This window comes from Tribolium castaneum, chromosome 2 (genome assembly GCF_031307605.1).
Source record: "Tribolium castaneum strain GA2 chromosome 2, icTriCast1.1, whole genome shotgun sequence".
In the NCBI taxonomy this organism is placed as follows: Eukaryota; Metazoa; Arthropoda; class Insecta; order Coleoptera; family Tenebrionidae; genus Tribolium; species Tribolium castaneum.
In genome coordinates, this window is record NC_087395.1 from 22,753,136 (window position 1) to 22,778,885 (window position 25,750).

The window sequence follows — 25,750 nt, forward strand, 5'->3', positions numbered from 1 at the left end:
ATCCCCGTTAACCACAAAACATGTTACCAAACTCAATTAACTGCACTTTTTTGTGGCAATTTTTGCATAATTGTATTAATATTATTTTTCGTACTGGTGTTGGTCCGCAGACCACAGTTTTGGAAACGTTACCGTAGATCTTGCGCGAGGTTCATTCGATCTACTGTCAGTTTTGACATGGAAATAAAAACATTGAAAATTTACAATACCAGTGATTAATAACATAAATGAGCAAAATGCTTTCGTCTATGGTGAAGGAGCATCAAGCCAAGCAAGGCACCAAAAAGGAAATTCAGGGTAAATGATAACAATTTGCGGAAATGTTTTTAGCCCCCTTGTTCCAGAATCGAAGCGCAAGGAGGCTTGTGTTGCTGCCAGTGATCTCACTCAGGCTCTAGTGGACCATTTAAACGTCGGGTAAGCTCTTCCTGTGACTGGGCATTAAAGTACTAAAGTCGTTACTAGGGTGGCCCAAGCATACCTAAACCAGAAGAAACTGGACGCTGAGGCAAAACAGCTGCACGCCAGTGCTACGAATTTTTCAAAGCAGACGCAACAGTGGCTGAACTTGGTGGAGTCGTTCAGCAGCGCATTGAAAGAAATTGGGGACGTGGAAAACTGGGCTAAATCAATTGAGGGTGATGTGAGGACGATATCAACCGCTCTTGAAATAGTCTACAAGAACTCACAAGAGGCAGCTCAGAACCAGTAGTGTTTAGTTTATTATTGTTATTTGGACCGTTAAGTTAGACAATAAATGATATTGTTAGGTTACGTGGCGTCATTTCACGGCGTAATTCCCCTCAATGATGGCTTTTTTCACGTCTGAAGGATTTTCAACTTTCTAATTTATCTTGCCTGTTCCCCGCAACCCGCAATACACGAAACATGGTTAAGAGTAGTGCCACGTTCGTTGCATGTTTTGTACCAACTTTTGTTTTTTTCTGCATTTTATTATGTGAAACCGGGGCCCAATCGACTGTACCATGGTACGAAAATCTCCCAGCTGTGGCCATGGACTATAAGGTCCATATAGACCCAGGGAAAGAGGACTGTTATTACCAATATGTTAACCCCGGTGCCACTTTTTACGTCAGTTTTCAAGTACGTACTGTTATTTTCTAGCTCAAATCTGCGACAACAGAGCAATAATATTGATAAAATTTTTATTTTGAAATTTTATTACCGGTTTATTGACCTTACAAAAGTAGATTGATTTAATGTAAACAACCATTGAGCTAACAAATGCGGATTGCAGGTGGTGCGAGGTGGGGACGGCATGGCGGGCTTTGCGGTACGTCACCCCTCGGGGCAAATTGTACACCCCTATCAATGGAAGCCGAACAGCGAGTACCAAGATCAAACCTCCACAGGGGGCTATTATTCCGTGTGTATAGATAATCAGTTTTCGAGGTTTGCGGGCAAACTTGTTAATATTTATATCACGGTCGTCAGGTACGACATGTGGGAGAAGTACACAAAGGAAATTGACGAGCTTAACATGAACATGGAGAACTTTACGGTATGTTAGGTTTGCTTGTCTCAATTTGCATTTTGAAGTGTTTGTTGTAGAACACTATTGTGACAGTGGATCGCAACATTAATGACATACTGCAGTATCAACACCATTCAAGGGCGCGCGAAGCGTGGGATTTCAATCTATTACAAGATAACAACACTTATGTCGTCCGCTGGTCTATTATTCAGATAATTGTGATCATGGCGACCACCGCAGTTCAGGTTTATTTTGTCCGGAAGTTGTTCGATATCAAGTCGGGAAGCAGTCGGTCGCGGATTTAGCTCGGTTGTGCGTAACTTGTTATTTATTTTTTTATACAAGGCTGTATTGTGCTATTATTTACGTAACTTAAGGCCAAAATAAACGACAATTAAAAAATAGGTTAATCAATTTATTTCGTATTCCTTTATTTATGTACAGTTTGTTCATATTATCAGATGCACAATCAATAAAAACGCTTGATATCACTACCTTTCGTGTCTATAAAATCATCCATAACATAAATTATATAAAAAATTTAACAAATTCATTTAGTTTTTAAATAGTTTTCCGAAAACGCCAACAACCGATATCGCTGTTTCAAATTACGTGATCTGACATGAGGGTTCGCTATTTCTACAGTATAATTCGCGGGGAACCAGCCAGTTTGGCCATCTCTTATTCTCTCTCCGTGATACCAACCTACAACAAAAATTTACCCAAAATTCAACGTTTAAATTCACCCACCATCGGCCATTTTGCGGAGAACGTTAATCACATCCCCTCGAGATAAAGCCAATTCGTCGGGTTGACTAGCCAGATAATTATGAATGGCAGTTACTTGCGGACAGTCCCAACATTCGTAAAGAGTTTCGTTTGGGTCTTCAGATTTTGGGGGCGTTAGCGCCTCGATCCATCGCTCCTTGTCGCTTTCACTGTTACAAGACAACAACTGAAAAAAAAAAAACGTTGAAATGACAATCCCAACGGGGGAAACACATACAAATTCAACAGTCTTGTCATTCTGATTTTCCAAAATTGTGAGGAACAGCAAGTGGCGACCTTGCGTGTCTTTGACCGGGAGGGACACCAACATGTCGGTGCTGCTCAACTCCACCAAATTGCGGGCGCAGTAATGGACCACGGTGTACAAATTTTCGCTAAAAACAAATTTTAAACATCTTAGCGTAATTAATTTAATCCCGCATTTAAATGCGTGATTAGTTGATCACATGTCCAAATTGAAGCCATTTGGTTAGTCCATTCGCTTTGTTAAGTTTTAACAACGAATTGAAATTTAATGAAGGTTTCTATAAACCGACCGTTAGTGACTTTGGCTAGGAGGGATTGGTAGCGCTTAAGTCGGGCCTGTGGGTTCTGTGCGAAAAACTAACGCGAAAATCGTTCGCCGATTGTGTTAAAGTTATCTAAGGATATTTCAAGCATACGGCAAGTTCAAATGAATTAAAATAAGTCGGTTTAGTAGTGGTTTGGTTACTTTGAGTGCGAGAAGTTGGCGCCAACTTCGGGGATTTGGCGGGTTATTGTGACCTAAATTTCGTGTAATCGTGCAAATGCGTGTTAAAACGTTCAAATAGTTGCATTTGTGTGCTTGTTGAAGTAGAAACTTTTCACGTACGTGCTTCGGAGGGAATCAGGGTAAGTACAATTAATTTTTAAGTTCTGTTGCCATAACCTTACCTTTTCGGTTTTGTAACAAACAAATAATCGTTGAATAAAAACAAGTGTAGCGTCACTTTCGTGAACCGTTTTCCAAAAGTCAGCTTAATCTCATCGTTCCTTTGCTGCATGTGGGTTACAGTACCGGAGCGGATGAGCCACCGATTGTCCGACACTATTTCAATCGGGGGAACCCCCTTGGCGAACTCTAACTGTGTTACGATTTTTTTCATTTCATTTTCGCGTTCTTTACGTCTTGCCCCTTCGTTGCACTGACTGACGATCTAGAAATAACAAAATTAGACTTTATTTAACGTAAAAAGGGGGCTCTCACTTTATTGAGCGTTGCAAGCGCGTATTGACACGTTAAATATTCGGAGTCTTGTGGCGAGAGCCTCTTCAAGACGGCGTCCACAAGCAGTGGCCACCTCGTTATCCTCTGCATTGGGAGCATTAAAAATGAGTAAAGTGTGAGTGACTGACACGTTGAGCTTGATTCAAGCTGTTTTAATTGTTCGAGAAAATTTGGACGTTCCCTGGATCAAACAAGTTAAAAAACAAAGAAGCTAAGTGAATGTGACTTACTTGATACGCCTTAACGTGTCGTCTAACAAAATTTGATTCTCACAGTAGGGGACATACACGTGGAAATTCTCCTCAGCGTGCTTCTGAACAATATCACACACTCCATGAAGCAGAATATTTTCCTGCCAACACTTCTCCAAGTCGGATATAAGCTTCTCCGAACAGTTTTTCACATCTGCGACTTTTCCGAACAACATTTCGAGCTCATCCTTTGACAAAATATCCAAACTTTCGAAACTTTTGACAAAGTGGTTGCACAGAACGTTGAGGGAGTTCAAGTAGGAGGCTTCAGACGTGATCATTTCGAACTTAGCTTCTTGCAACTTCTTCTGATGCGTACTCAAAGTGCCTAAATCAGGAAAGTTGTAACAATCAATTTACAAAATTTAGATAACGTACTTAACACCGACGACTGTATCACTTCTGGTATTTCACACCAAAGGGTTCTTGAAACCGTCAGTAAATTTTTGTTGGGTGTGACTAGTTCCATAGCTGATGGTCTTGAGGAAAGAGTGGATTCGGAGTTGTTATCACCGACTTCTTCATAGCCGTCGGAATCAAAATCGGAGACACCATCGTGACAAACCGACTGAAAAACCAAACTTTAGTAATACTTCCCGGAAATTGTCCAACAAACCTCTAAAACCGCAGCGTCGTAAAACTGATACAAAGGCTCATCTTCCAGCCTCAAGTGAGCGTCAGTAGCCAGAGTCGTCAAAGACTGATCTTTCTTGGTCTCCGTGCTGCTAAAGCTGTTAATACTGTCATTGTAATAATCCGAGCCGTTCTTGAGATTGTAGTACTCCTCGCTGTTATCCTGGTTGATAAAATCGTCCGGTTTAATCGAAACATTGGTTGTATTTCCGCTATTTTCCGCCGAACTCGTGCTCGGGGTGCTCATCCCAGTCTGGTAGAGCCCGACTTCGGCGTACCAGAACGTATTGCTCCTCCTCTGCGCGTTGCTTTCCGAATTTTTAAACAGCCCCACTTCTGCGTACCACGAAGTCGACCGCTTTTTCTCCCTGACCGGTGCGGGCGGGGGCGGGCTCTGCGGCCGCGTTATGACCTTGGAGTTCCTCTGCACCGGCGATAACGACGCCCCGCTGTCCCTCTCAGACTCGTTCTTATCGATGTCAATTTCCGTCAAGTAGAACGTACTCTTCGGCTTATCCAAATTCGAGGTGAGCTCGCTCGCCGACTCGGCACTCAGAGACATGCTCCTCCGGAACTTCGTCAGGAAGCTCTTCCTGGGCAGGGTCTTGGCTTCCGCCTCCGGGGGGTTATCACAAGGAGGGGGCGGCTCCTCCGGTTGGAGAATTTCGGGACTAGATTTCCTGTGTTTGGCGAGGTCTGTGCGCGACTTGCGTTTGGTCATCCGACTCAGTGATTTGCTGATGTCGTTTTTGGTCAGTGACCAGTTGCGGCGCAGCTTGCGCATGTGTTTGCCGGCGGTGGCCGCGAGACGGGTCAGGACGTAGGTTTGGTTGTTTGGGGGTTCGGGGAGTTGGCTGTTGCCGATGTCCAGGCCGCTGTCATGCTAACGCAAGAGTTAAATGACGATTTTGGGGAGGAGGTACTTACTGAATTGACTTTAGTGAAGGAACCTTCCGAATCACTATCACTGTCGAAGGAGTCGTAATCGTCGTCTTGGGTGTTCTCATTGGTGCAAAGTCTCTCGTAGAGGTGGTCCGGGTCACTGTCAGTACCTGAAACACTCACTGTTAGGTATTGCCTTGAGGTGCGTGTTGATTGAGTAGGGAGGCCTTGCATCAAGATCAACCCAAATACATATTCAATTTCATACTTTTGATACTAGATTCGTGTGAAATTGGGTCGGAGCAGTGAGTAGGGAATTTCCCTGATTGTGCGAAACGCCTCTACTTATGCTAATCTTAGTAATTAAACCTCAATTAGGTGGTACTATTACGAACACTTATTTATCGCAACGTGATTAACTTATCCAATTAACTTGTTCACATAGTAAGTAAACTACTTTAAAATTTCGTTTTCTCTTTTAAAACTGCACCTATGTAGAAGCTAATTTCTTGGCTCTCCAAGCTCTCCTCGAAAATCCTGCTCCTGATCTTGGGGAAGTCCGTAGAGTTGCGTATTTCTTGTCCTAAGCTAATTGTATCACATTTGTCCATTTCCTCCTCCTCCTCCTTCGGGACTTCCCTCAGGACTGTCTTCAGGTTTTCGTCCATATAGTCCATGTATACTTTAGTAGGCGAAGTGACGAAAACTCTATCGCCGACATTTCGCCGCGGCCTTCGCCAGGTGGTGGGTGCTGACCTGGGGGGTGGTACCGGAACGGTACTTTTCTCGTTCCTCCGCCCCGAAGTGGAGGACACCGAGCGTCTATGACGCGGATTTTCCCCGACACTCATATTGAATAATCACAGAACGACTAGAAGTTTGATTGGCAACATCCCGATCTACTTCTTGTGTAACAACCTTCAATGACATCACTTTGCATCCCACACGTAAAATTCCATGGACCGCAAATGGGACCGAAGAGCGACTGGGAGCGCACTTGCCGTGGTACTGGCGCGTACTGAACGCAAAACTTTCACTAGATGCAGCACTTAATTACGAAGTCATGTCGGCGATCGCATAGTACTATTGGTTTTTGTTGGAAATACCAAAGTTTTGGCACTTGTGGACAACAAAGAGTGGTTTCACCTTCTTTCGGAGCGATTAAAAATTCCGGCCACGAAAAGACACGACCACTTACGAGCCGCAATTCCGATGTTTGTCATTGAATCAACCTGATCCGCACCTTGAACAACAACAAAAACTGGCTTGGATTGGGCAAGTGTTGCGCGAAAATTGCGCCATTTTTTCGTTACACAAATGCCTGCGCCGGCTGGTTATGTCACGGTGGGCAATTTGTCGGAAACGAATGCGCCTTTTTACAAGTTTGCTCACGTAGTGGATCGTGCATCTGCTTAAATTTTATGAGGGAAAGTTAAGGTGTACATTAGTGCAACAGGAAATGCATTATCATGGTTGCGTTACCTACTTGTAGCCGATTAACAGCTAATTCAGAACGGTTTGACCTTAACCCAACGTTTCCGTGTGTTTAGACAACATCTGTACAAGACAAAGATTGTTCTCAAGATTTCTAAGGGAAAACTCCGCGCGTACAATTAACATTCTCAAGGCGGGAAAAAATAAAAATGTGATGTAATTTGAATGGCGGGGCTCCAAAAGGGGAAAAAAGAAATTCTAGAAGCTGTGATCGATTGTTGGCTACCGTCGATGCAACAGAAAGTAGCAATTGATCGTCCGTGATTTGTTAGGAATATCCAAGTATAATAGAAAGCTCATTACATGGATAATATGTAGAGCAATGTTTCCCAAAGTTGAGCAATAAATACAAAACAGTGAGAGAAACAAATAAGGATATACGACAAGCATTGACCTCAATGGGTCGCTGATACTCACGCTGATCAGTTGGGAGTTTTCGCGGCGATTTAGACCATTGCTCCCGAAATTGCTGGGACCAACCGGTAGTCTTCTTCGCCTTTTGACGCTCGCGGATTCTGAAAAATCAGTTACATAAAATATTTGAACGGATCAGTTATCCCCGCTTATTAATTATTAACACTTTCACTGCTAATATTTTAATTAGCAAAGAAGAATGTAAAAATTTCAACGCCTTTTGAAATGGTACTTGTAGCAAAAAACCAATCGCTTTTACTTTGATGGAAGCGAAAATGGTTGTAATCTGCATAATTAGTAAAATTTTAAAGATTATACCTATGAACAAGCCGAAAGGCCTGTTTTAATTGTATGAGTGGACAACCAAGTAAACGTGCGTGTGTGGGTAGTTGCATCGTTATACTTATAAGAAAAACATATCTTTCGTACATATTGAATGTTGACACAAAATATTTGATAAAGCTTCCTTGAAATTAAAAATAGCGATTATTTAAGACCACTTCCTGCCACAAATGTAATAAAATAGACTAGTGATAGCCGTTTAACAGAAGCTTCCATAAAATCATTGCCAATCAAGAAATCATTATTGACGTCATAAAACCGGTCGTGTGAAGATTCTGATCGTGTCAATTATTTTCCGTTTAAGGTTGAGCAAAGGAAGCTAAATTTAAATGTTTGTTTTAGATAGGACGTGAAAATACTCACATGATGATTTCATTGTTGTTGTCATTATCCTCATTATCGGTCATATCGACCCAATCATCGCTCCGGTCACTCGTGCTTAAGTCACTTGTGGCCTTGCCGCTGTAGGGATTCGTCCCATCCTCACCCCACCCCACTAGACTAGCCCTCCCGTACAAACTATTACTCTGCTGGTCCGAGGACACAAGAGAATCGCGATTCGAGCCACCCTCGCGGATTTGGCACCCGTAGATACTCTCATAAGTACTCTCATTCGACTTGGATTCGGGATTGTAGATCGATTCGTAGCAATTTGACACGTTTTCCGGGTTTTGAATCGTGCAATAGCTGCTCCGGGAGGGTGGTCTTGGCGGAAGCGGTTCCTGCTGCTGCCTCCTGGGTAGAAGCGGCGGCGGGAGCGTTTCGTAGATATTCTCCTTGGCACAGATCTCGTACCCATCATCCCCTTCGCAGTACTCGTAGCTGTGGCTGATCGTGTCCTCGTCCCGACTCACATTCAACTCCTCGTAAATCTTCTCCTCGGGAGGAGGCTTCATGAAGGTTTTTTTCGGGGGAGTTGGGGGTTTCGCCGGGGCGGCCCTCGGGGGGACTTGTGGGGAGGGGTCGACGAAGTCGTAGAGGTCCTTCCAGTCGTCTTTGGCCGAGGGCGACTTGTCCTGGTTGATGCTCCAGAGGAAGGAAGTGTTGGGTTTTGGCCTAACGATGGTTTCCTCCGACTTGGTCGGTTTTAGGAGTGGTGTTTTCGTAACATTGAGCGTTTCGTACATGGAATCACATCTTCGTTGCGGCAGCACCGCCGGAATGTTAACGATTTGTACTAAATCTTCGTCAGTCTTGTCGGGTTTTAGTTTCGTTGGTTTTTCAGGCACTTTGGGTTTTGGCACTGGGCTTGAGTTTCTGCGTTCGAAAATTTCGATCGCCGCACGGACGGTTCCCGTGGACGGCGGTTGGGGTTCGTCGAGGGGGAGGGTTGTGGGGCGGTTTTGTTCGGTCACTAGCACCGGTTTTTCTAAATTGGCACGGCTGGGTTTGCGTTTGATCGTCGGTTTGCGCCTCACTATGACAATCTCTTTGTCCTCGTAGGGTTTCGTTTTAACGCTGGGTTTGCGCGTCACTACGTTCTTAACACTGTGCTTGGTCACTTTATCACTGTCTAAGCTTCTTTGGCTGTTGACGCGCTTGACGAGCTTGCGGAACTTGGGCTGTTCCAGGAGGGAGTTCTTCTCGTTGATCATGTTGAACTTCATTGTGAGTTCGGCGACTTTGCTTGCACTGATCGTGGACATTTTCTGGTTGTGGCGGTAGATCGAGGCGGTTTTTTTGATTTTGAAGCTGATTTTTTTCGTGGGGGTTTTCCGGGGTTCATTGTTGGGTTCTAGCTTTTCGTCTTCATTGAGGTTGCGAAGGAACGCCTTGCGGGATTCGATGAGGTTCTCTCGCAGCTTTTGTGAGTGGAGGAACGACGGGTTTTGGAGGCTTGGAAGCGGGACTTCCAGGACGTGGAGAGATGGACTTTGTCGGTCCAACGACAAAGGCTTCTCCCACTGAACTGGATTTAAGGTTGCCATCGTCCTGGAAATTATCAAATCATATCTTATCTTGTTTATAGCAGATGCTTAGCGATTTACAACGTTCCAAAGTTGCGTAAATGTGGCAATAATAATGGTAAAGAAAGGAATGTACTTAATTCTCGTTTAAAAATATGTTATGACAACAAAACTGCTGCATGATTACGTTGGGTTGTTTGCAACGTTATATACATCATTGTTGGCTAATGACTGGTTATCGGCAAGCTGTGGTTACTGTTAATTGACAGAGTTTTAATCTTATTCCGGCCAAACACCTACTTTAGTTTCTTATCAGAAACTGGGTAACAATAAGCGTCACCTTCAAATGACTGACTATAATCGCTGAAATGTGACCACTGTGGTCACTTTTTACAGGGAAAAATACAGACTACGGAACCAATTAAAATCGTTACTCGTCTCGATTATAAATTCACATTTTGTCGCAACAATGAGAGCAGATGTGACCGTATGCAGGAAATCGTCTCGTTAAGGCAATTTCTATGGATCCGCATTCACGTCAGGTCTTCACTTTCTATCTTTTCACCCGAAATGGGCATTCGAATTTTGATCTCGTAAAACGGATCAATGAAAAGTGACAGTTGTAATTGAATTGAATTAGAGAAATTGCTAGACAAAGGCATTAATTAAAGTCGTTTAGCATAATACGGCGACCTCAGTGGTTAACCAACTCTGATAAAAATCCAGAGTTGAAATTCCGCTCATGGAGTGAATTCACTTACCCGAGGCCACTACACTTTTTTATTCAAATGCGACATGTGCGGTCTCATGGTTGGCAAAATTCTGGAACAAAATGACAGCATGTAGATCGATGACAAGCTATTGTAGCTGGTATTGGATTATCACAGAAACCCAGTTTACACACGTGCTTAATGTCTAGCGAGATAAGACATTCGGATGGTAACCTGATTCCCGCATGCGGAGATTGTCATTTTTGTCTTGCACTTTTACTCTTGAAGGGCAATAAATACTATCTTGAATTTCTCTCGCTTCGATTCTTGATCAAGGCTACACATCAAATCGATAAATTTACATAAAATTTCTCGTCGTGCCGCAGCATCTGAAAAATTCTTCGCTAACCCATTTCCTTGGGTCCTTTCACCGCATTCAGTTCGTGCTTGTTGCGCTTCACTTAACAGAAATTTTTCCCAAACAAATACAAGTCTAGAGCAGATGATTGATGATGGTGGCAACAATCGAACTGCTGAAATATTCAACAAACGTACATCCTCTCGCCAGCCTTGACGACTTTCGCGACAATTTGTCAAAACGTTGAACTGGCCGAAGATGTGGATGGCTTCCAGTGACTCAGCGGTCACCTGTTGCAGAGGAATGCATTTTTGCCCTCATGGGCGTATGATTCATGCTTCTTGGACTAAGTGGAGGACTCCAAGACGGGTCTTAATTGCTGGGTGTGGAGATTGGCCCAGGAATGAGGCTTTGTCCACCCGTTACAACAATAATTATGAATTATTTATAAGAGATGCTTGTTTGTATACAACACTATTTATAAATATTGTTAATTATCTGTGTGGTCGATGAGTGGCGTTGTGACGGAGATCGGGAATTATCGAAATCCCTGTATCATAAATACCACGCTTAAAAGCCGTCATAAACTTAAACAGATAACAATAAAGGAAAAAATGTGAAATAATTGACGTTAAATATGAGCTTGATAATTAAAAAAATGCAAACCACAACGAAGATATTTTGTAACAAAGTCACGAGGAAAATCTGCAATCACAGCTAAATTGTGGAAACTTTTGAGGGTGTGTTGACTCTCTTTTGCAAATAAGACCAAAAACTCTCGATTTCACACATGATTAATGTCTTCAACTCTTATTTTAATGTATTGAAGCGATCCATTACGAGTAAAAGTTGTCTCATCACTTTTCATTTTTTCTGGCCGATAAAATTCCCACAATTTCGCAATCAAAAAACCATTTACATGGCGCAGAAATTCTGTTTTCCCGCAAATTAGATTCCAAAGAGTCATGAAACTACACTGTAATTATATTTCATTTAACCGCTTGATAAATCTCGACTTTCGCTAGATTTTGTCGTTTTTTGAGCATCTTTGTGTATTCCGATGGCCAGTAACCTCAAGCTAATTTACACTCAAACCATAACTGTTTTTATCACAGAGACTTTATTATGCTCGTTGTGCTTATGCTACTTTCTCATCATAACAGTCCAGACTTTTAAATTACAATTAATTAAAACAGTGCTTTCGCACAAGTCTGGAAACACCACGGCTTATCTGGCGGTTATTGAATCGTTATTATCACCCAAGGACCCACTTTCACGCAAGTAAACTCTAATGATTCATAAAAAGTGCCGCAATTCTTTTAAATAAGATTCTTTGCTCTGGAACATTGCCATTCTTCGGCAGTGTGGGGAGTGCCTGCTGAGGCTGCACCGTTTATTGAATACCAAAGCGTTTGCGGTGAACACCTAATCGAAATTTCCATTGCGACACCGCTAAGTGGAACACGAAAAAAATTCTTGTCAAAATCCCAAAACCGGGCGTTTTCAATGGGTGCCAGGTCGGTCGGCTTGGTGGCATTGCACTTCCTGGCCCACTTGATGCAAAGTGTCTCACATTCCGCAGTTCAGGAAGTGTAAAATTACATAATTGGCGTGTGTACGGGCCCGTATGCAATATCTTGTGGTAAATTGATTCGATTCTTGCGGAATCACTTTCATTGCATCTGATGAAAGTTACATGATCCATAGAATTTGCAGTGACGCAAGAAAAACAATTATGAGAACGTCACTAAATGGACAGGGGTTTAGCCTCCAAAAGACACGCAATTGCAACAGCATTTTAATTAGCGATTTTGAGCAATGTCAACAAACTGTTTGGTTTGCAAGCGTCGGCGGTTTACGGTTTTTATTATAAATAAATATTAATGTTTAGCATTTTTGCTTCGCAATGCTGGATTGTCGAGCATGAAGCTTGTGAAACGAACACAAAATACTGTTAAGTGGACATTGCGTCACACTTCTTCGGGGCCAGAGACCACCAGCTGATTGGTAGTCCCCAAGGTCTTTGCGATAGCTTTTTATCAAAAATCAAACTTTTCCCCGAAATAGCGGAAGATCAACAAGGAAAAAATGCAGAGTAGGTAGCTCGATATCGCCTCACCTTGCACGTTATCACATTTTTGGGCGACGTGGTAACACAGCACGAGCCAAGCACTTGCAAAAATTACGCTCGCATCAATATCAATTGATGTGTGCCTCATTAAACCGGATACACTTCAATAAAACAGTTAATAGCATATTTCGCGCGTCGGCCACTCAACGACTGAAATGTTATACTGTTGTCTGACATTTACTCGTTTCTCTTCGGCGAACGACGGCGTACTCAGCCACCGGCCGACTTAGCTTAACATTCCTCAGGTGTACCAAGTGAGGGGATAGGAGGCACGTAGGTGGCGATTTTTTCGAAAATTGGTCACGTGGCGCCGATCATCAATCTCGGACTGTAACGGAATCGGCTTTGTTTGTCTCAAATGCTCGCACCTGCTTAAGTCAAGGACAGGGGCTTTACGACGGGAAACAGTCCTTTTGCGCCGAAATCGATCGCTCGGTAGCCTAGCAATTCCCAACACAAACACGTGTTGCGGTTCCCAATGAGCAGAGGGTAAGAAAAACTCCCAACTCCTTTTAAACAATTCGGCAATCGCAGCGAATTGAACATCTCGCGCTGGCTGGAGGCCCACTCGGACCGCAGCGCCGGGCTTAACACCTTCGCCAGGAACGCCATCCTGGCCGACGTCTGCGGCGACGGTGACTTCCGACTAGTCCTCACCGATGTCCGGCTCGAGGCCGATAAGCGCAGTCGGCTTAAAGTCTACAAAGGGACTCTCCTGACGTCGGATCAGGTCCTCCCAGACATCCCCAGCTCCCTCATCAGCTTCTACTCCGATGAGTTGGAGCCGAGGGTGCCGTCAATAGCCGTAGCTTGCGGTTCGGACCTCCTCATTTACAAGAACAACAAACCGTTTTACAAATTTTGCGTCCCCCCAAGCCCCATCACCCCACTGGAGGAGGAAACGTGGAAACGTTTCGGGGAACCTAACTGCGACTTTGCCCAAGTCATGACTGACCTAAAATCGGTCAGGTTCAACCAGCTGAGTGCCCGCAGCCAGGAACTGTTGACTCTCCCTCCGGAACAAGTCCCGGAGTACATCACTCGGTTCACAGGACTGACTCCTTTGAAGACCTCACCTATTGTTAGCATGACCACGCTGAATCGCTTCAGTGAGGACAAAAGCGCAATCGCGTGCCCTGTCCTAGGCACCGAAAGCGGGATAATCTACATCCTGGACTCCCAAACGTTCACGATTTTGCACCAAGTAGGTGCTGTCAGTCGCAGGATCAAACTTTTGATTTGGTCGGTTTAAGGCCGACGTCTGCAACGTGCGAACAACTCCTGCTATTATTAAAACAGCAGGAATGTTCGATGTTGAGTACCGTATTGTTATAGCTTGCCGCGAAAACAGCATTTGTGTTCTTCGCCGAGGTTGGTTGGAGGGCAAGTCGTTGATACAAATGACCGAAGACATCGTGGACATGGTTTTGGTTCCGGGTGATAACTTCATAGTTGTCGCCACGGCGAGCAAATTCCTGCACTGCTACACCAAGAGGGTTAATTTCCAAATCGCGATTCTCTTATTTTAGTTTTTCCTTAGGGCCAGAGGGTTTGGTCGGCGCCTGTGTTCAGCCCAGTGACTTGCCTCTGCCTCGTGCCTTTGAAGCACCTGAGCACGCACTTGATCGCAGTGGGCTTGAAGGGGGGCTCAGTCCATTTGTACCACGGCCGCCAGCCTGTTGATTACACCAACTCACCTGACTCCCCCTCGGCGCTGGTTTTCGGCCAATTGGGTCAAGAAGAACACGTTATGGTCGTAATTACCATGGGTAAAGCACCAGTAACTACCACAAGCGATTAACGCAAATTGTAGCAGGGACGATTAATTTTAAAATATTGAAGCGCACTGCTGACTTCAATCTGTCGAATCAGGATAAGCTCGCGGCGCCGACTTTGCAAACCAAGCCGTTGCCCCTTCCGAAAAGAAGTAAATTATTTATAGAGCAAAGCATGAGGGAGCGGCAGAATCCGATCGAGATGCATCAGAGTTTTCAGGAGGACTTGGTCAGGTTGCGACTGACTGCAGCCAGGGCTCTGGTGCACAGTCTGACTGACCAGTCGGGGGCTGGGAATGCCCAGGAGGAGATTAAACTGTCGGCGCAAGTCCTAGGTTTGGGGCCCAAGTTTACCCTAATTCTGACCCTAGAAAACATGAATGCGGAAAAACCGATTTACAATTTTTTGGTAGTGTTCCATGCCAAGCCCTCCGTTTACAAACTATCGACTTATGTGGTTTTCGTGCGTATTTAACTTGTTTGGAATAGGTGATTAAGTGCTGTCTCAGGTGCCCCTAATTCCGCCCAGCCTGTCGTACAAAATGGAGACCAAGGTGACCGAAGTTTTGACAAATGAGGGGGTTCCCCAACCACCACAAGCCATCCGAGTCTTTGTCATGCGAAAGGAGCAAGCCAACCCTGTCCTTGCCGCTAGTATTAACATGCCACCGACTGACATGACCGGCTTGTTACTCTAACTTTTGAATAAAACGTTTAGTTTCATGTTCTGACCGTAATTACCCCCTTTGACCCTATATAACAAAACGCGAGAGTTTGACAATAAGTCACAGGATGTCTCTCGACGAGGTCAGTACAAGCGCTCCGTTCCCACGTAACTATTTTTTCCACAGAAATTCAAATCTGCATGCGATCAGATTAGACAATTCACAAAACGGCCTTCGGATTCCGATATGTTGGAAGTTTACTCCTTGTACAAACAAGCCACTGTGGGGGACATCAACACTCGTAAGTAGTGTCGTGTTCTTGCTTCTGTAACTTTTGTTTAGCCAAGCCGAGCGAAGCCAAGGCTAAGGCCAAATGGGAGGCTTGGAGCGGCAAAAAGGGCCTTAACGCCAACGTGGCCAAAGAGCAGTACGTGGCAAAAATCAAAGCTTTGGCGCCGACTTACGCATAAACTGATTTTTTCGAAATGGGCAACACCGATTGTGCTTTACCAAATAGTTTAGTGTTTGTACAATACACGCCTGAGCATTAATAAAATTTCACAGCTGGATTGAGTGTTGTCTAGCCCCTTAAAACCGGTTGTATGGTGTGTTGCCTGATGCAAATGATCGCAACAATAAATTGTAATTTTGTTTACTTGTTTTAACATTTGAATGGATTATTTTGGCCTTGAAGACCTTGGCAAAATACGATAATACATTTTTACAAAAAAAAAACACACTGACTTCGCAAATGAATCGATAAGCCGACTTTCCTCATTAAATTTTGAAAAACCACCAATTTTTCAGTTTTACGTATTTTCCCTTTCCACCTGCTCATCCGCGTAAATACGTGTCCTTTCCACGCAACTCGTCAGAAGTGTTTCAGTGGCGCAGCAAGCACGTCTTCGTTCCCTTTTCGTCAATAAAATTCATGTAAGTAGGGAATTATCAATGGAATTTTAAAAACTGGGACTTGGCGAACGTACAAAAAACCACTATGTTTTATTTTTGTTAAATATTTCGGTGGTGGAAAAAGTCCGGAGTCATTTCCGGCAAGCCATTGCTCACCGCGTTGGTGCGATTAATCAAAAATTAATTGGGACAAGATACTGGCTATTGCATGAGTCAGACAGAGATAAGGAGAGCTATTCGGAGGCTTTGCCTCCTCAAGAGGTATTTTTGTACCCGGGCTTAGGTTTTTTGTCGTTTAAATCGATGCAGAACCGGTTTCGAATGGCGCGCAACGCTTGAATTTTAATATTTGAAGGGAATGCCTGGAATGAAGGTCGTTATAACAGAAAACGATGATTGTTCTTAATCACAATCATGATAATTATGCCTCAATTCAAACCACGTTTGAGAGACATTTAGTTCACGTAATTTGAAGTAAATTACTATGTTTTCCAGTATTTTGACCTCAAACTGTTCTCTGTTAGAAAAATGCTACCGATACGTCTTGTACCGTTGTATTTAGAAACATTGGCGAGGTTGAACCGACTTTGAGTTATCATCATAGCTATATTAACTTGATAAGTATTTTTAATATATTTACATTGAGATAACAGTTTTCAAGTGGTTTTTTGTGTTACTAGCAACATTGCCACCAATCCCAACAATTACAAGTGTTTTTGTGTGTTAATTGTTAATAAAGCGCCTTAATACATTTTGTTTTTTTTTTCCAGAACCATGTCTCTGGATGAGGTAATAGTCAACATGCAAAGCTAATATTAGTTCACTGTGTGTAATTTTTTTAGAGATTCAAAAAAGCAGCGGACGACGTGCAAAAACTAAAATCAAAGCCTTCCAACGATGACTTGTTGGAAATTTACGCTTTATTTAAGCAAGGCTCAGTCGGGGACTGCAATACAGGTTGATTTGCTAATCGCTAGATGCGGTGGAAAATTTAAAATTTTTTAGACCGGCCCGGTATGTTGGACTTGAAAGGCAAGGCCAAGTGGGACGCCTGGAACGGGAAAAAAGGCATGTCCCAAGACAAAGCGAAAGAGGAGTACATTGCCAAAGTCGAATCCCTGATCCAATCCATCGGTTTACAATAATTTTATTTAATGTTTGTTGCATCTTTTGATAATTTTTCGAAATAAAGTGTGTTTTTGGAAGTTTGGTTTTGTTGCGTTGGCAGCGCGCTGACAAGTGACACTGACTTTAATGACGTCTATCGCCCCGTTTGCTTTATTATTGAACAGCTCTAATAAATAAGCAATGAAAAGTTAATTAAGGGCACGTCGGCTGTTAAAACACCGCACTGAAGGCCCCCGGCCAGTTGGAGTGCCCCCGGAGTGCAGTCGTCATGTGCCAGCTTTAAGGCGTGTCTGTTTTGTGCGTACTTTCATGCTAAAAATACTTCTACATGAAATTCCTAATGGATTTCATAATGCCACCCCTAAAAATAAGCAAGTGCATGTCGGACGTGGCCCAGGCCCGCATCGACAATTTGTTCTTGACGAAATTGCCAAGCGAGACGAGCCACAACACCCAGCACACCTGCCGCAGCTATGTATCGAAGGTTCTCAACAATTTGAACGAGCTTCGCAGGCACAACAGGTTCTGCGATGTGGAGATCATTGCCGAAGACAAAATATTCCAGGTCGGTTGGACGCACGAGGAGATTTTCGTATAACTGTGCTTCCAGGCCCACAGGGCTGTTTTGGCCGCCAGCAGCCCCTATTTCCAAGCCATGTTCACGGGCGGCTTATGCGAAAAGGACCAGCAGTCGGTGGAGCTGCATGGCATAACGTCTTACGTTTTTGAAATTTTGTTAAATTTTATTTACTCAGGGGAGGTTAATATCACGCAGAATAATGTACAGGAATTGATGGTGGCGGCCGATATGGTGGGCCTGAGCGAAATTGTGCTGGGGTGCACTGAGTTCTTAATCAAGGAGCTGCACCCCCTCAATGCCATCGGGATTTACAGGTAAAACTAGGCCCGTGATCAGAAACATCTCTAATTCTCGGTACTTTTTACTCTTCTAAATACTTTTTTTTTCGTTGGCCAATACCAAAATTTTATTTTGGTAACGATCGGTAAACGTTGTTTTGAGTTACATTTTTCGAAAAATATGTAAAATTCTGATCGTGTGACAGTTTCAAAGTGGTAAACCATTGTGGTCAGCAAATTTATTGAAGCCTGAAAACTTATTATTTACTCACGATATTTGTGGTATTACTCTGTATATTATATGAGTAAATTAGATTTAAAAAATATTAAAACTTATGCTAAAAAAATAAGTGAACTTAAAATTGATTTATCAGTTTAGCAAATGAGATAAGTTACGAAATTTCTATACTCTTTGATGTTTTTAAGTTTTGTAAAAATATTTTCGGTTTAATTTTGACTAGGTTTAGCGAATCTTACAAAATGTTTTTAGTTTCAAAATAGTTTAGTTAAAAATTCTTCGAAGTATTTGTGTTTTTGACTGTAATTTCTGAACTAATTAAGCGTTATATGGGTAAGTTTACCGAAATATCGCCCAAAATTGAATTTTTTAAACAATATCATACTTAGACTTCTGAAAAAGCAAAGAGACGAGTGTCTGTTTTGTCCTAACTGAACAATATTTTTCGTCATATTTACCGAAATCTCACGAAAAAACTAAATCCTTAGCTCAAAAATTGCTTAATTGCTCGTCAAGGACGAAAGTAGTTATAAATTTATTTTTTGGTTTAATAAATGGCTTAAATACTTGAAAAGATAAAAAAAATTATAATAAAAATAATAATAAATAAATGAAAAAGAGAAATAAAATTTTCGTCACAGGGTTTATATCTCAACCCATTTCTAGAAACATCTTGAGTGGTTTGGGTCGGGTTTTTTAGGTGCTTTGCATTTTTTAAAAAACTCGCATTGGATAAAACTAGTTATTGACAAATGAAAAAGATAAAACTTGAATTGATTGTGTTTGCAATTTTAAATATCTTGAACTTTGCTCTGTGACTACAAATCGAAAGATTCATTTTTGCGGCATTTTTACAGGTAAATAGTATGATTTATGTAATGAGTAAATCTAGGACGTGTGTTTAAGTGGATTTACCTAATCAGCTGGAAACGACTGAAATGTTTATTTCGTTTATTCGTTTAAATTGCAAAAAATATGCAAATGACAAAGTCCCGGGCCTTGAAACTGCAATATAACATTTTAGCAATGTTTTTGAATGCCGCACAAAAACAAACACATAATCAGTGTACGTAAAAATAAATTATTCAACACGATAATTATTATTTAATTTGCCACTTTTGGCAAATAGTTCAAAGTTCAAAAACTGTAATAGGTTCGCCGACGACCACAATTGGACGGAGTTGAAAACCGCCGCCGTCCAATACATAGAAAACAATTTCCCCAAAGTATGCAAAGAGGACGAAGTGTACGACTTACACAAAGACACCATAATCAAATTTCTCTCGTCTGAGAATTTAAAAATCGACTCAGAGTTCCAAGTGTTCCAAGCGGCGTTGCGATGGATCAACCACGATATCTTAGGTCGGCGTCAGTACGTCTTCGACATTTTGAAAAACGTACGACTTCCTTTACTTCCACTCGGTTTGCTAGAAAGGGCCATAACTCAGTGTAACGACAGTAGTTTGCGAGTCGCCCTCAAGTCGATCCACGCCGACTTGCTTAACAGAAAAGGTTGTCTTGTTCCGTTAAACGTAACTCCAAGGAAATGTGCCAAAAAAGACATCTACGTGATCGGCGGCTCCAAACGCGAGCTGCACAGCGTCTGGGACCGGGGGCTCGAAATGAACTACGTATCCGTGGAAAAATTCAATACGTTCAGTAGGTCAGTCTCCCCATTTGTGTTCTTCACAATTATTTGTGAGTTTTGGATTAGGGAGTGGCATAAAGTACCCGACATGACAGTCAATCGACTTGTGCCAGGGGTGGCCTCCCTCAACGGCCACATCTACGTGGTGGGGGGCGAGGAGGGCTCCTCCATACTGTCCAGTTGCGAAAGGTTCGAGCCCCAAAGCAACCAATGGACGCAAGTGGCCAGTATGGTGGTCTCCCGTTGCGAATTTGGCTTGTGCGCCCTCGATGGGTACTTGTACGCCATGGGCGGATGGGTCGACACTGACATAAGCGGCTCGATCGAGCGCTACGACCCGAAAATCGACGAATGGAGGCTCGTGGGTAGTTTACCCGAGCCTAGGTTCAGCATGGGGCTAGTCTCATACGAAGGTACCGCCCCGTTCCCTTCGCCCCTCCCACTAAAACAGTGTGATACACAGGTCTGATTTACATGGTGGGCGGCTGCTCGCTCAACCAACGCAATCTCCAGGATTTGATGAGTTACAACCCGTTTTCCGGCGAGTGGAAGAAACTGCCGTCAATGTCCGTGGCGCGTTTCCAGATGGGCGTGGCCGTTCTAGACGATTATCTTTACGTGGTGGGGGGTACGAATCGGCAGCAGGTCTTGAATTCCGTCGAACGTTATTCGTTTAAGACGGTGAGTGGGCGGGGTTTGGGACAAAAGGTGAGGTCGTTGGTTGTAGAATAAGTGGAGTATGGTGCCACCCATGTCCGTCGAGAGGAGTGGCCCGGCGGTGGCGGCAATGGACGGCCTTCTGTACGTAATAGGCGGGGCTCAGACCCACGCCACGCCCTTCTACAGGGCCCAGTGTACTATATCGTCAGTGGAATGTTTTGATCCTATTACAAATTCGTGGGCGGAGTGTCCGCCCCTGTCGGAGACTAGGGCCGAGGCCGGGGCTGTAGTCATATGATCTCAGTTTTTGCTGTAATGACGGGTGATACAACTAACGAAGTAGTTTTAATCATATATTTATTTATTGTCTGTTTTATTTACCAAAGATTTTTATTTTTGTTTGTAGGAACGTAGACCAAAGGAACTATAACCAAATATGCATTTATGTGGCTCTCACGGTTTATTTATGTAATTTTAGAATATATGAAGCATTATGTTATGTGGTAGGAGTTTCGCGCCAAAAAGTTCGAACCTAGTGGTTGGAGTGTTTTGGCGGAAAACTGAATATTTAAGACAGAATCTCATCAAGTTTTTATTAATAGAGCTACCGCTTTGCTTTCGATTTATGTCATGATTATGCATTGCCGTTGACCAATCTCTACAAGAAAAATAAAGCGATTAATACAAACTCGTATCTTATTCCAAAAATTCCAATGAAAAATATGAATTCAATCCTAATTCCTACAAATTCCCTTGCGTATTTTTTGTGAATGATTCGCTTTATAATTCGCTACATACGTACCTCTTTCAAGCTTACATAAATTTCGCTCTAATCGGTTGGTTGAGGTACAATTACTGTGGCTCCTGGCGACCCGTTCTATATTAATTATTTAATTAATATTTGATACCTACTAATCTCATGAAAGTGTTGTTAATAATATAATAACACAAACGAGGTTTTTATTCGAAAAATATCACAATGAAAAGTATAAATAAAATCGGTCAAAATAACTGACAAAAGGGGATAAAAACTGGATGCCTGAACCAGTTTGTGTTCTGCAGCGCCCTGTACAGAGCCACCGGAAGCGCCGGAAACAGGGATAAAATGACGCAACTTAAATCTGAAACCGTCAATTCGCGCTCTGCCTGGTGGTCGTGACAGTTTTTGATAAAATTCAACAATCCGACAACATTGTTATATTCGGTGATTCCCACACTGGGGAACGCCTTTGCGATTTCTTCATGCCATTCTAATTTAATGTAAAAACTGGCGTAAGCATCGATGCTCCTGTGAAGTTTGTCGATGTTGAGCGGTAAAATGTAGCCAGTGTCGTTAATTCCGGAGCAACAAAGAATGAAACTCCATTTGTGGTCGTGGGACCAGAAAAAAGGGTGCCTAAAGAGGTGAAATCACCACAGAAAAACAATTATTAAATACGTACGCTAACACCTGCTCAATGTTGGGCCGCTCGTTGATGTCACTCGCCATCATCCACGAAAGCAGGTCCTTCATCTCGAGGTGTTTTATGTTAAGTCTGGGGGCTCCCCCTTGTATATTTTTCAAAATCTCGTCGGTATCGCAACCAAACGGGTGCTTCCCGAACGATAGAATGTAAAAAATGAGCATTCCGGCCACTTGTATGTCCGACTTGAGCGTACAGTCAACAATTGAGCTATTTTTGTAAATATCCAAAGTTTCTTTGGCGAACCAAATCAGCGAGCTTTTCGGTGCTTCGATAATCTTGTACAGAGCTTTGTGAATGCCGAACTCGGCAATTTTCACCAAGCCGTTAAAATCTATGAAAATGTTTGACGGTTTGAGATTGCCATGCACTATGGGCATTTCGCACTTGTGCAGGACCATCAGACCGGCCAGAAACTGCTTAACAAGCTGGAGCCCCGTCAAGTTGGGAACAGTGGACGCAGTGCTATGTCTCAACAATTGAATGTACTGCCCCAGGGTCCATTTACACAATGGAGTGGCAAGAATCAACTCATTCCCCTCGTATTCACACGCGAAATAGTGCAAAACGTGATTGTCCATCAAGCCTAGCAAAGGCTCCGCCAGCGTCTTGACCATTTTCCCCACCCAGCTCTCCCGCGGGATTCTCTTCACAGCCAGCGGCTGGCTGTTGATGTCCAACCCCAACTCCACGGCCGTGAAGTTAACGCCGGCCGAAATAATGTAATTAACTCTCCGCTCCTTGGTGGCGATGCGAATTTCCCCTCCTAGCAGCTTCTGGAAGGAGTTACAGTTCTGCAAGCTGGAGATTTGCGATTTGAGCCGTTTCGGCATATATTCGGAAATCTCCGGATAGGACTGCGGTTTCTGGTACGTGCCCCGCAGCGGATACATCAGGTCGGCAATTCGGTAGAATTTTTGCTCACTTGAGTCGTCGTCACACAGCGCCATTATCGAGTTAATCAAGTGAAACCCGTTAGCGATTGTGTTCAGTTTCGCCTCGATTTCTTTGCGCTTGTTTTTTGGGTCGGGTTCCCCGACTTGGGACAGTTCGCGGAAAAAAAGCTCAATCGGGGTTTCTGATTTGTACGATTCGACGAACGAGACGTCATCGACTTCGTCGGTTACTTCAATTTCGATGTCGTTTCGCGCCTCTTCGAGATTATTGACCACGTTCTGCACGTGGTTCAGGACGAAAGTGGTGTCCACTTTCGGGTTCATTGTTTTGTATTTGAGAGTAAAGGTTTCCATGCCGGTAACGTAGGAGAGAACTTTGATTCCGCGGATTTCGTAATTGAGGATTGAGGTCTCAATCTGGTTGAGGGCTTTGAGGCAATGAGACACGTCCTTGTGGGCCAGTTCTTTCACGGATTTGATCAGTTGGTCGAAGGTTTTTTGCAACTCTTGAAGCATGTGCTTCTCGCGCGATTCTAGGTTCCTCAAGTGTTGGTTGAATAACCAAGGGACGTGTTCTATCATCAAAAAATTATTTCGTTGTAAGTAGACTTTAGTTTACTTACCATTTATATCTAAACAGGAGCAAGTGCCCGATATTCTATCATTTTCCCAATGCTCTCGGTACTTTCTCACTATCAGTTGGACGAGTTGTTTCAGATAGTCTATAATAATGTTCAGGGAACGGTTAATATTTAGATTGTATTTTTGGCAAGTTGATTCCTTGAGGTAGTTAACAGCCTTGGCAAGTTTGTCCTGATCTAAAGGAAAATATTTGGAAATATCAACCTGTGACATTGTTAAGATTTCCTTCTTCCAGTGTGGGTGAACGTCTTGTTCTATCTTTTTCTTCTCAAATGTGTCCACGTCAATTTTTAACAAGTGCCGAAGCGAGGTAACTATCGGATTGCGACCTTCGAACGTATCAGTCGGTTTGAGTAAAAATTCAATTTCTCCATTGGGCCCGACTTTGTTATTCAAATTTTGTTTTGAGGGTCTTTGGTTGAGTTTTTTCCCGTTCAAGTTCAGTCTTTTCGTAAGTTCTGCACTTTTCATTTTTGTGAGCTTAGCTTTGATTGTCTTGGAACGTCTTCTTGACTTCTTCGAGAAGTTAACACCATTCTCACTCTTCTTCTTTTCTTCCGAATTCTTGTCCGATGAATCGACGAACGGTTGCGCCACCACGTCCAAATTCTCAAAGACTTTCTTCAATTTTCGTTTCTTGTTCTTCAACTAAACATACAAGGGTTAAGTCTAATACTTTCAAAACTGGGCAAAGCTACGATTTTTGCCCGACTTTCGTCTTCATCCAAGTTTTGAGGGTCGTTTAGCAGCGGCGAAAGGACGTCACTGTTGTCCCTCATGGTTTTTTCCCACCGTTCGTCATTGTTAAACCCCAAAAGTAGCACCTTGAACGCAATTTTGGCTTCTTCACTCTGCTTTCGCAGAACTTCCAAGACATTATCCACTAGACCGCTTGCGTAGAAACCTTCAACCAGTTTATTACCCAACTCGACTTTGTACCCGACACATTGTTCGTTGTAAAAAAGGATCTCCTCGCACACCTCGAGGAGAAATTTGACGATGGCACTATTGTCCAACCTCGACGTGATAATCTCAAAACAAACATTGCCCACAAACCCGATTAAAATTCCTCAACTCACTTCTAACAATTGTGCAAATACGTCACACTCCAAAAACGTTGGAATACCCTCTTCCATATACTGGACCGCGAATTGAACAATCTTGATTAGCATCTCGGCTGTTGCGCACGAGATCTCCGATTTCTTTGCCGTTGCAATTATCAGTTCCAATCGCCGTTTCAGGTAATTCTCCAACGACGATTTGTTTTTCAACTCGGTTATGATTTTTTCGGTGGCCGGAAACGGCGGCTTGCTCACTTTCATGCACGAGGAGATGGCGTAACACAGAGTCATCCTCCCGTGGTTGTCCTCCTTCAGTATATCGGCGCCCGCATTGATCAACGTTGTAATGATACTGATATTGTTGCGGAAACACGCCAGCATCAGGGGCGTAACCCCGTTCGAGTTCCCCGCATCTACGTCAGGCTTTATTCGGTTTAGCTTTGTGCTTGTGAAAACTAGCTACCTTTTCGTTCAGGAGGAGTTTCAGGAGCTGCTCCCACTCCCTTCGCACGCACATGTGGAGCATGTTGTGGCCGTTCTTGCTGGTGAAGTTAACGTCGATGAAACTGACCTTTTTGACGGCCTTCCAGAGATTGATCATGGACTGCTCGTCCCAAAGTTTGTGTTCCAGAGCTAGGATTAGCACGTTATCGCCGCTGTCGGTTTTGATAGTTGGGTCGGCTCCGTTCGTTAGGAGATAGTCGACGATGTCCAAATATTTGTGCTTGACGGCCCACATCAGGGCCGTCATGTTGTTCTACAACGGGGTGGTAATTGGGGAAAAGTGGGGTAGGTGGTACCTGGCCGGTTTGGTTGACGTTGAAGCCGTCTTTGAGGAGTTTTTTCAGTAGGTCGGGTTTGTAGAGGAGGGTTGCGGCGATGGCGAAGGGGACTCCTGTCTGGGAGGGGGTCAGTTCAGGGGGGGTTTGGGGTTACCTACCACGTCCTTCGTCTTCATGATGGACTTGATTTCGGCGATCTCCTCATTGGTGAAATAGGCGTGGATTTTTTTATTGGTCAGAGTGTCTTTGCTTTTGCTCACATCGTTAACCGATTTGGGTTTTTTCTTTCCTTTCTTGGCTTTCGAAGACATGAATTTTCTGACGTTCAGACTAGGTTGCTTGGATAAATAAAATCCGGTTTTAAATA

The 25,750-nt window shown here is 43.3% G+C and overlaps 8 protein-coding genes and 1 long non-coding RNA gene across 11 annotated transcripts; 6 read left to right on the forward strand and 3 right to left on the reverse strand.

The window, feature by feature from the left end:
* Positions 1–128: 128 nt before the first annotated feature.
* Blos1 (Biogenesis of lysosome-related organelles complex 1, subunit 1) lies at positions 129–774 on the forward strand. The gene is made up of 3 exons (XM_969648.4): positions 129–297; positions 345–417; positions 466–774. Exons 1-3 carry the CDS (start codon positions 228–230, stop codon positions 710–712), a joined length of 390 nt encoding a protein of 129 aa, XP_974741.2. The 5' UTR covers positions 129–227; the 3' UTR covers positions 713–774.
* On the reverse strand, positions 700–1,272 carry LOC135265381 (uncharacterized). The gene is made up of 2 exons (XR_010333023.1): positions 1,187–1,272; positions 700–1,132 (listed from the first exon to the last, which is right to left on the reverse strand). It is a non-coding gene; the product is annotated as an uncharacterized LOC135265381 (long non-coding RNA).
* loj (logjam) lies at positions 868–1,899 on the forward strand. The gene is made up of 3 exons (XM_969663.4): positions 868–1,104; positions 1,259–1,522; positions 1,573–1,899. The coding sequence occupies exons 1-3, from the start codon at positions 889–891 to the stop codon at positions 1,798–1,800; spliced, it is 708 nt and encodes a 235-aa protein (XP_974756.1). The 5' UTR covers positions 868–888; the 3' UTR covers positions 1,801–1,899.
* Positions 1,890–12,867, reverse strand: Exn (Ephexin). Of its 2 annotated transcripts, XM_008199889.3 has the most exons (13): positions 12,644–12,867; positions 10,218–10,278; positions 7,913–9,481; positions 7,211–7,308; positions 5,345–5,469; positions 4,401–5,300; positions 4,163–4,352; positions 3,764–4,112; positions 3,513–3,714; positions 3,200–3,462; positions 2,502–2,658; positions 2,246–2,450; positions 1,890–2,200 (listed from the first exon to the last, which is right to left on the reverse strand). In XM_008199889.3, exons 3-13 carry the CDS (start codon positions 9,475–9,477, stop codon positions 2,046–2,048), a joined length of 4,209 nt encoding a protein of 1,402 aa, XP_008198111.1. In that variant the 5' UTR covers positions 9,478–9,481; positions 10,218–10,278; positions 12,644–12,867; the 3' UTR covers positions 1,890–2,045. The 2 variants fall into 2 exon arrangements, with proteins under 2 accessions (XP_008198111.1, XP_008198112.1); XM_008199890.3 differs by lacking the exon at positions 10,218–10,278.
* Positions 2,850–15,151, forward strand: BBS1 (Bardet-Biedl syndrome 1). Its single transcript, XM_969706.4, has 7 exons — positions 2,850–3,157; positions 12,901–13,144; positions 13,190–13,859; positions 13,909–14,151; positions 14,196–14,424; positions 14,469–14,893; positions 14,940–15,151. The coding sequence occupies exons 2-7, from the start codon at positions 13,134–13,136 to the stop codon at positions 15,126–15,128; spliced, it is 1,767 nt and encodes a 588-aa protein (XP_974799.1). The 5' UTR covers positions 2,850–3,157; positions 12,901–13,133; the 3' UTR covers positions 15,129–15,151.
* Positions 15,102–15,664, forward strand: LOC663684 (putative acyl-CoA-binding protein). The gene is made up of 3 exons (XM_969720.4): positions 15,102–15,237; positions 15,282–15,396; positions 15,438–15,664. The coding sequence occupies exons 1-3, from the start codon at positions 15,223–15,225 to the stop codon at positions 15,563–15,565; spliced, it is 258 nt and encodes an 85-aa protein (XP_974813.1). The 5' UTR covers positions 15,102–15,222; the 3' UTR covers positions 15,566–15,664.
* Positions 15,665–15,902: 238 nt separating this feature from the next.
* LOC663695 (putative acyl-CoA-binding protein) lies at positions 15,903–17,212 on the forward strand. The gene is made up of 4 exons (XM_969731.4): positions 15,903–16,028; positions 16,778–16,796; positions 16,850–16,964; positions 17,013–17,212. Exons 2-4 carry the CDS (start codon positions 16,782–16,784, stop codon positions 17,150–17,152), a joined length of 270 nt encoding a protein of 89 aa, XP_974824.1. The 5' UTR covers positions 15,903–16,028; positions 16,778–16,781; the 3' UTR covers positions 17,153–17,212.
* Positions 17,213–17,235: 23 nt separating this feature from the next.
* On the forward strand, positions 17,236–21,227 carry LOC663708 (uncharacterized protein). The gene is made up of 6 exons (XM_969742.5): positions 17,236–17,700; positions 17,746–18,029; positions 19,385–19,894; positions 19,946–20,292; positions 20,343–20,560; positions 20,607–21,227. Exons 1-6 carry the CDS (start codon positions 17,464–17,466, stop codon positions 20,835–20,837), a joined length of 1,827 nt encoding a protein of 608 aa, XP_974835.2. The 5' UTR covers positions 17,236–17,463; the 3' UTR covers positions 20,838–21,227.
* Positions 21,228–21,482: 255 nt separating this feature from the next.
* LOC663720 (uncharacterized) lies at positions 21,483–25,733 on the reverse strand. Of its 2 annotated transcripts, none has more exons than XM_015983571.2 (8): positions 25,545–25,733; positions 25,402–25,500; positions 25,065–25,358; positions 24,620–25,024; positions 24,239–24,571; positions 23,522–24,188; positions 21,982–23,473; positions 21,483–21,935 (listed from the first exon to the last, which is right to left on the reverse strand). In XM_015983571.2, exons 1-8 carry the CDS (start codon positions 25,692–25,694, stop codon positions 21,542–21,544), a joined length of 3,834 nt encoding a protein of 1,277 aa, XP_015839057.2. In that variant the 5' UTR covers positions 25,695–25,733; the 3' UTR covers positions 21,483–21,541. The 2 variants fall into 2 exon arrangements, with proteins under 2 accessions (XP_015839057.2, XP_974847.3); XM_969754.4 differs by having other exon boundaries at positions 25,542–25,733.
* Positions 25,734–25,750: the final 17 nt, after the last annotated feature.

Excerpts from the sequence above, each read along its gene's own strand:
- Blos1 (XM_969648.4), top strand. The coding sequence starts at position 228 with ATGAGCAAAATGCTTTCGTCTATGGTGAAGGAGCATCAAGCCAAGCAA. Across the intron at positions 298-344 it reads CACCAAAAAGGAAATTCAGG|AATCGAAGCGCAAGGAGGCT; the intron begins GTAAATGATAAC and ends CCCTTGTTCCAG. Across the intron at positions 418-465 it reads GTGGACCATTTAAACGTCGG|GGTGGCCCAAGCATACCTAA; the intron begins GTAAGCTCTTCC and ends AGTCGTTACTAG.
- LOC663720 (XM_969754.4), bottom strand. The coding sequence starts at position 25,694 with ATGTCTTCGAAAGCCAAGAAAGGAAAGAAAAAACCCAAATCGGTTAAC. Across the intron at positions 25,501-25,541 it reads TCATGAAGACGAAGGACGTG|ACAGGAGTCCCCTTCGCCAT; the intron begins GTAGGTAACCCC and ends ACCCCCTCCCAG. Across the intron at positions 21,936-21,981 it reads AACATTGAGCAGGTGTTAGC|GCACCCTTTTTTCTGGTCCC; the intron begins GTACGTATTTAA and ends TCACCTCTTTAG.
- LOC663695 (XM_969731.4), top strand. Across the intron at positions 16,965-17,012 it reads AGTCGGGGACTGCAATACAG|ACCGGCCCGGTATGTTGGAC; the intron begins GTTGATTTGCTA and ends AAAATTTTTTAG.
- LOC663708 (XM_969742.5), top strand. The coding sequence starts at position 17,464 with ATGAAATTCCTAATGGATTTCATAATGCCACCCCTAAAAATAAGCAAG. Across the intron at positions 17,701-17,745 it reads CCGAAGACAAAATATTCCAG|GCCCACAGGGCTGTTTTGGC; the intron begins GTCGGTTGGACG and ends CTGTGCTTCCAG. Across the intron at positions 20,293-20,342 it reads GGGGCTAGTCTCATACGAAG|GTCTGATTTACATGGTGGGC; the intron begins GTACCGCCCCGT and ends TGTGATACACAG.
- Exn (XM_008199890.3), bottom strand. The coding sequence starts at position 9,477 with ATGGCAACCTTAAATCCAGTTCAGTGGGAGAAGCCTTTGTCGTTGGAC. Across the intron at positions 4,353-4,400 it reads ACGACGCTGCGGTTTTAGAG|TCGGTTTGTCACGATGGTGT; the intron begins GTTTGTTGGACA and ends TTGGTTTTTCAG. Across the intron at positions 2,201-2,245 it reads TCTCCGCAAAATGGCCGATG|GTTGGTATCACGGAGAGAGA; the intron begins GTGGGTGAATTT and ends TTTTTGTTGTAG.
- loj (XM_969663.4), top strand. The coding sequence starts at position 889 with ATGGTTAAGAGTAGTGCCACGTTCGTTGCATGTTTTGTACCAACTTTT. Across the intron at positions 1,105-1,258 it reads CTTTTTACGTCAGTTTTCAA|GTGGTGCGAGGTGGGGACGG; the intron begins GTACGTACTGTT and ends TGCGGATTGCAG. Across the intron at positions 1,523-1,572 it reads TGAACATGGAGAACTTTACG|AACACTATTGTGACAGTGGA; the intron begins GTATGTTAGGTT and ends TGTTTGTTGTAG.
- BBS1 (XM_969706.4), top strand. Across the intron at positions 14,152-14,195 it reads TGCACTGCTACACCAAGAGG|GGCCAGAGGGTTTGGTCGGC; the intron begins GTTAATTTCCAA and ends GTTTTTCCTTAG. Across the intron at positions 14,894-14,939 it reads TATCGACTTATGTGGTTTTC|GTGCCCCTAATTCCGCCCAG; the intron begins GTGCGTATTTAA and ends GTGCTGTCTCAG.
- LOC663684 (XM_969720.4), top strand. Across the intron at positions 15,397-15,437 it reads TGTGGGGGACATCAACACTC|CCAAGCCGAGCGAAGCCAAG; the intron begins GTAAGTAGTGTC and ends ACTTTTGTTTAG.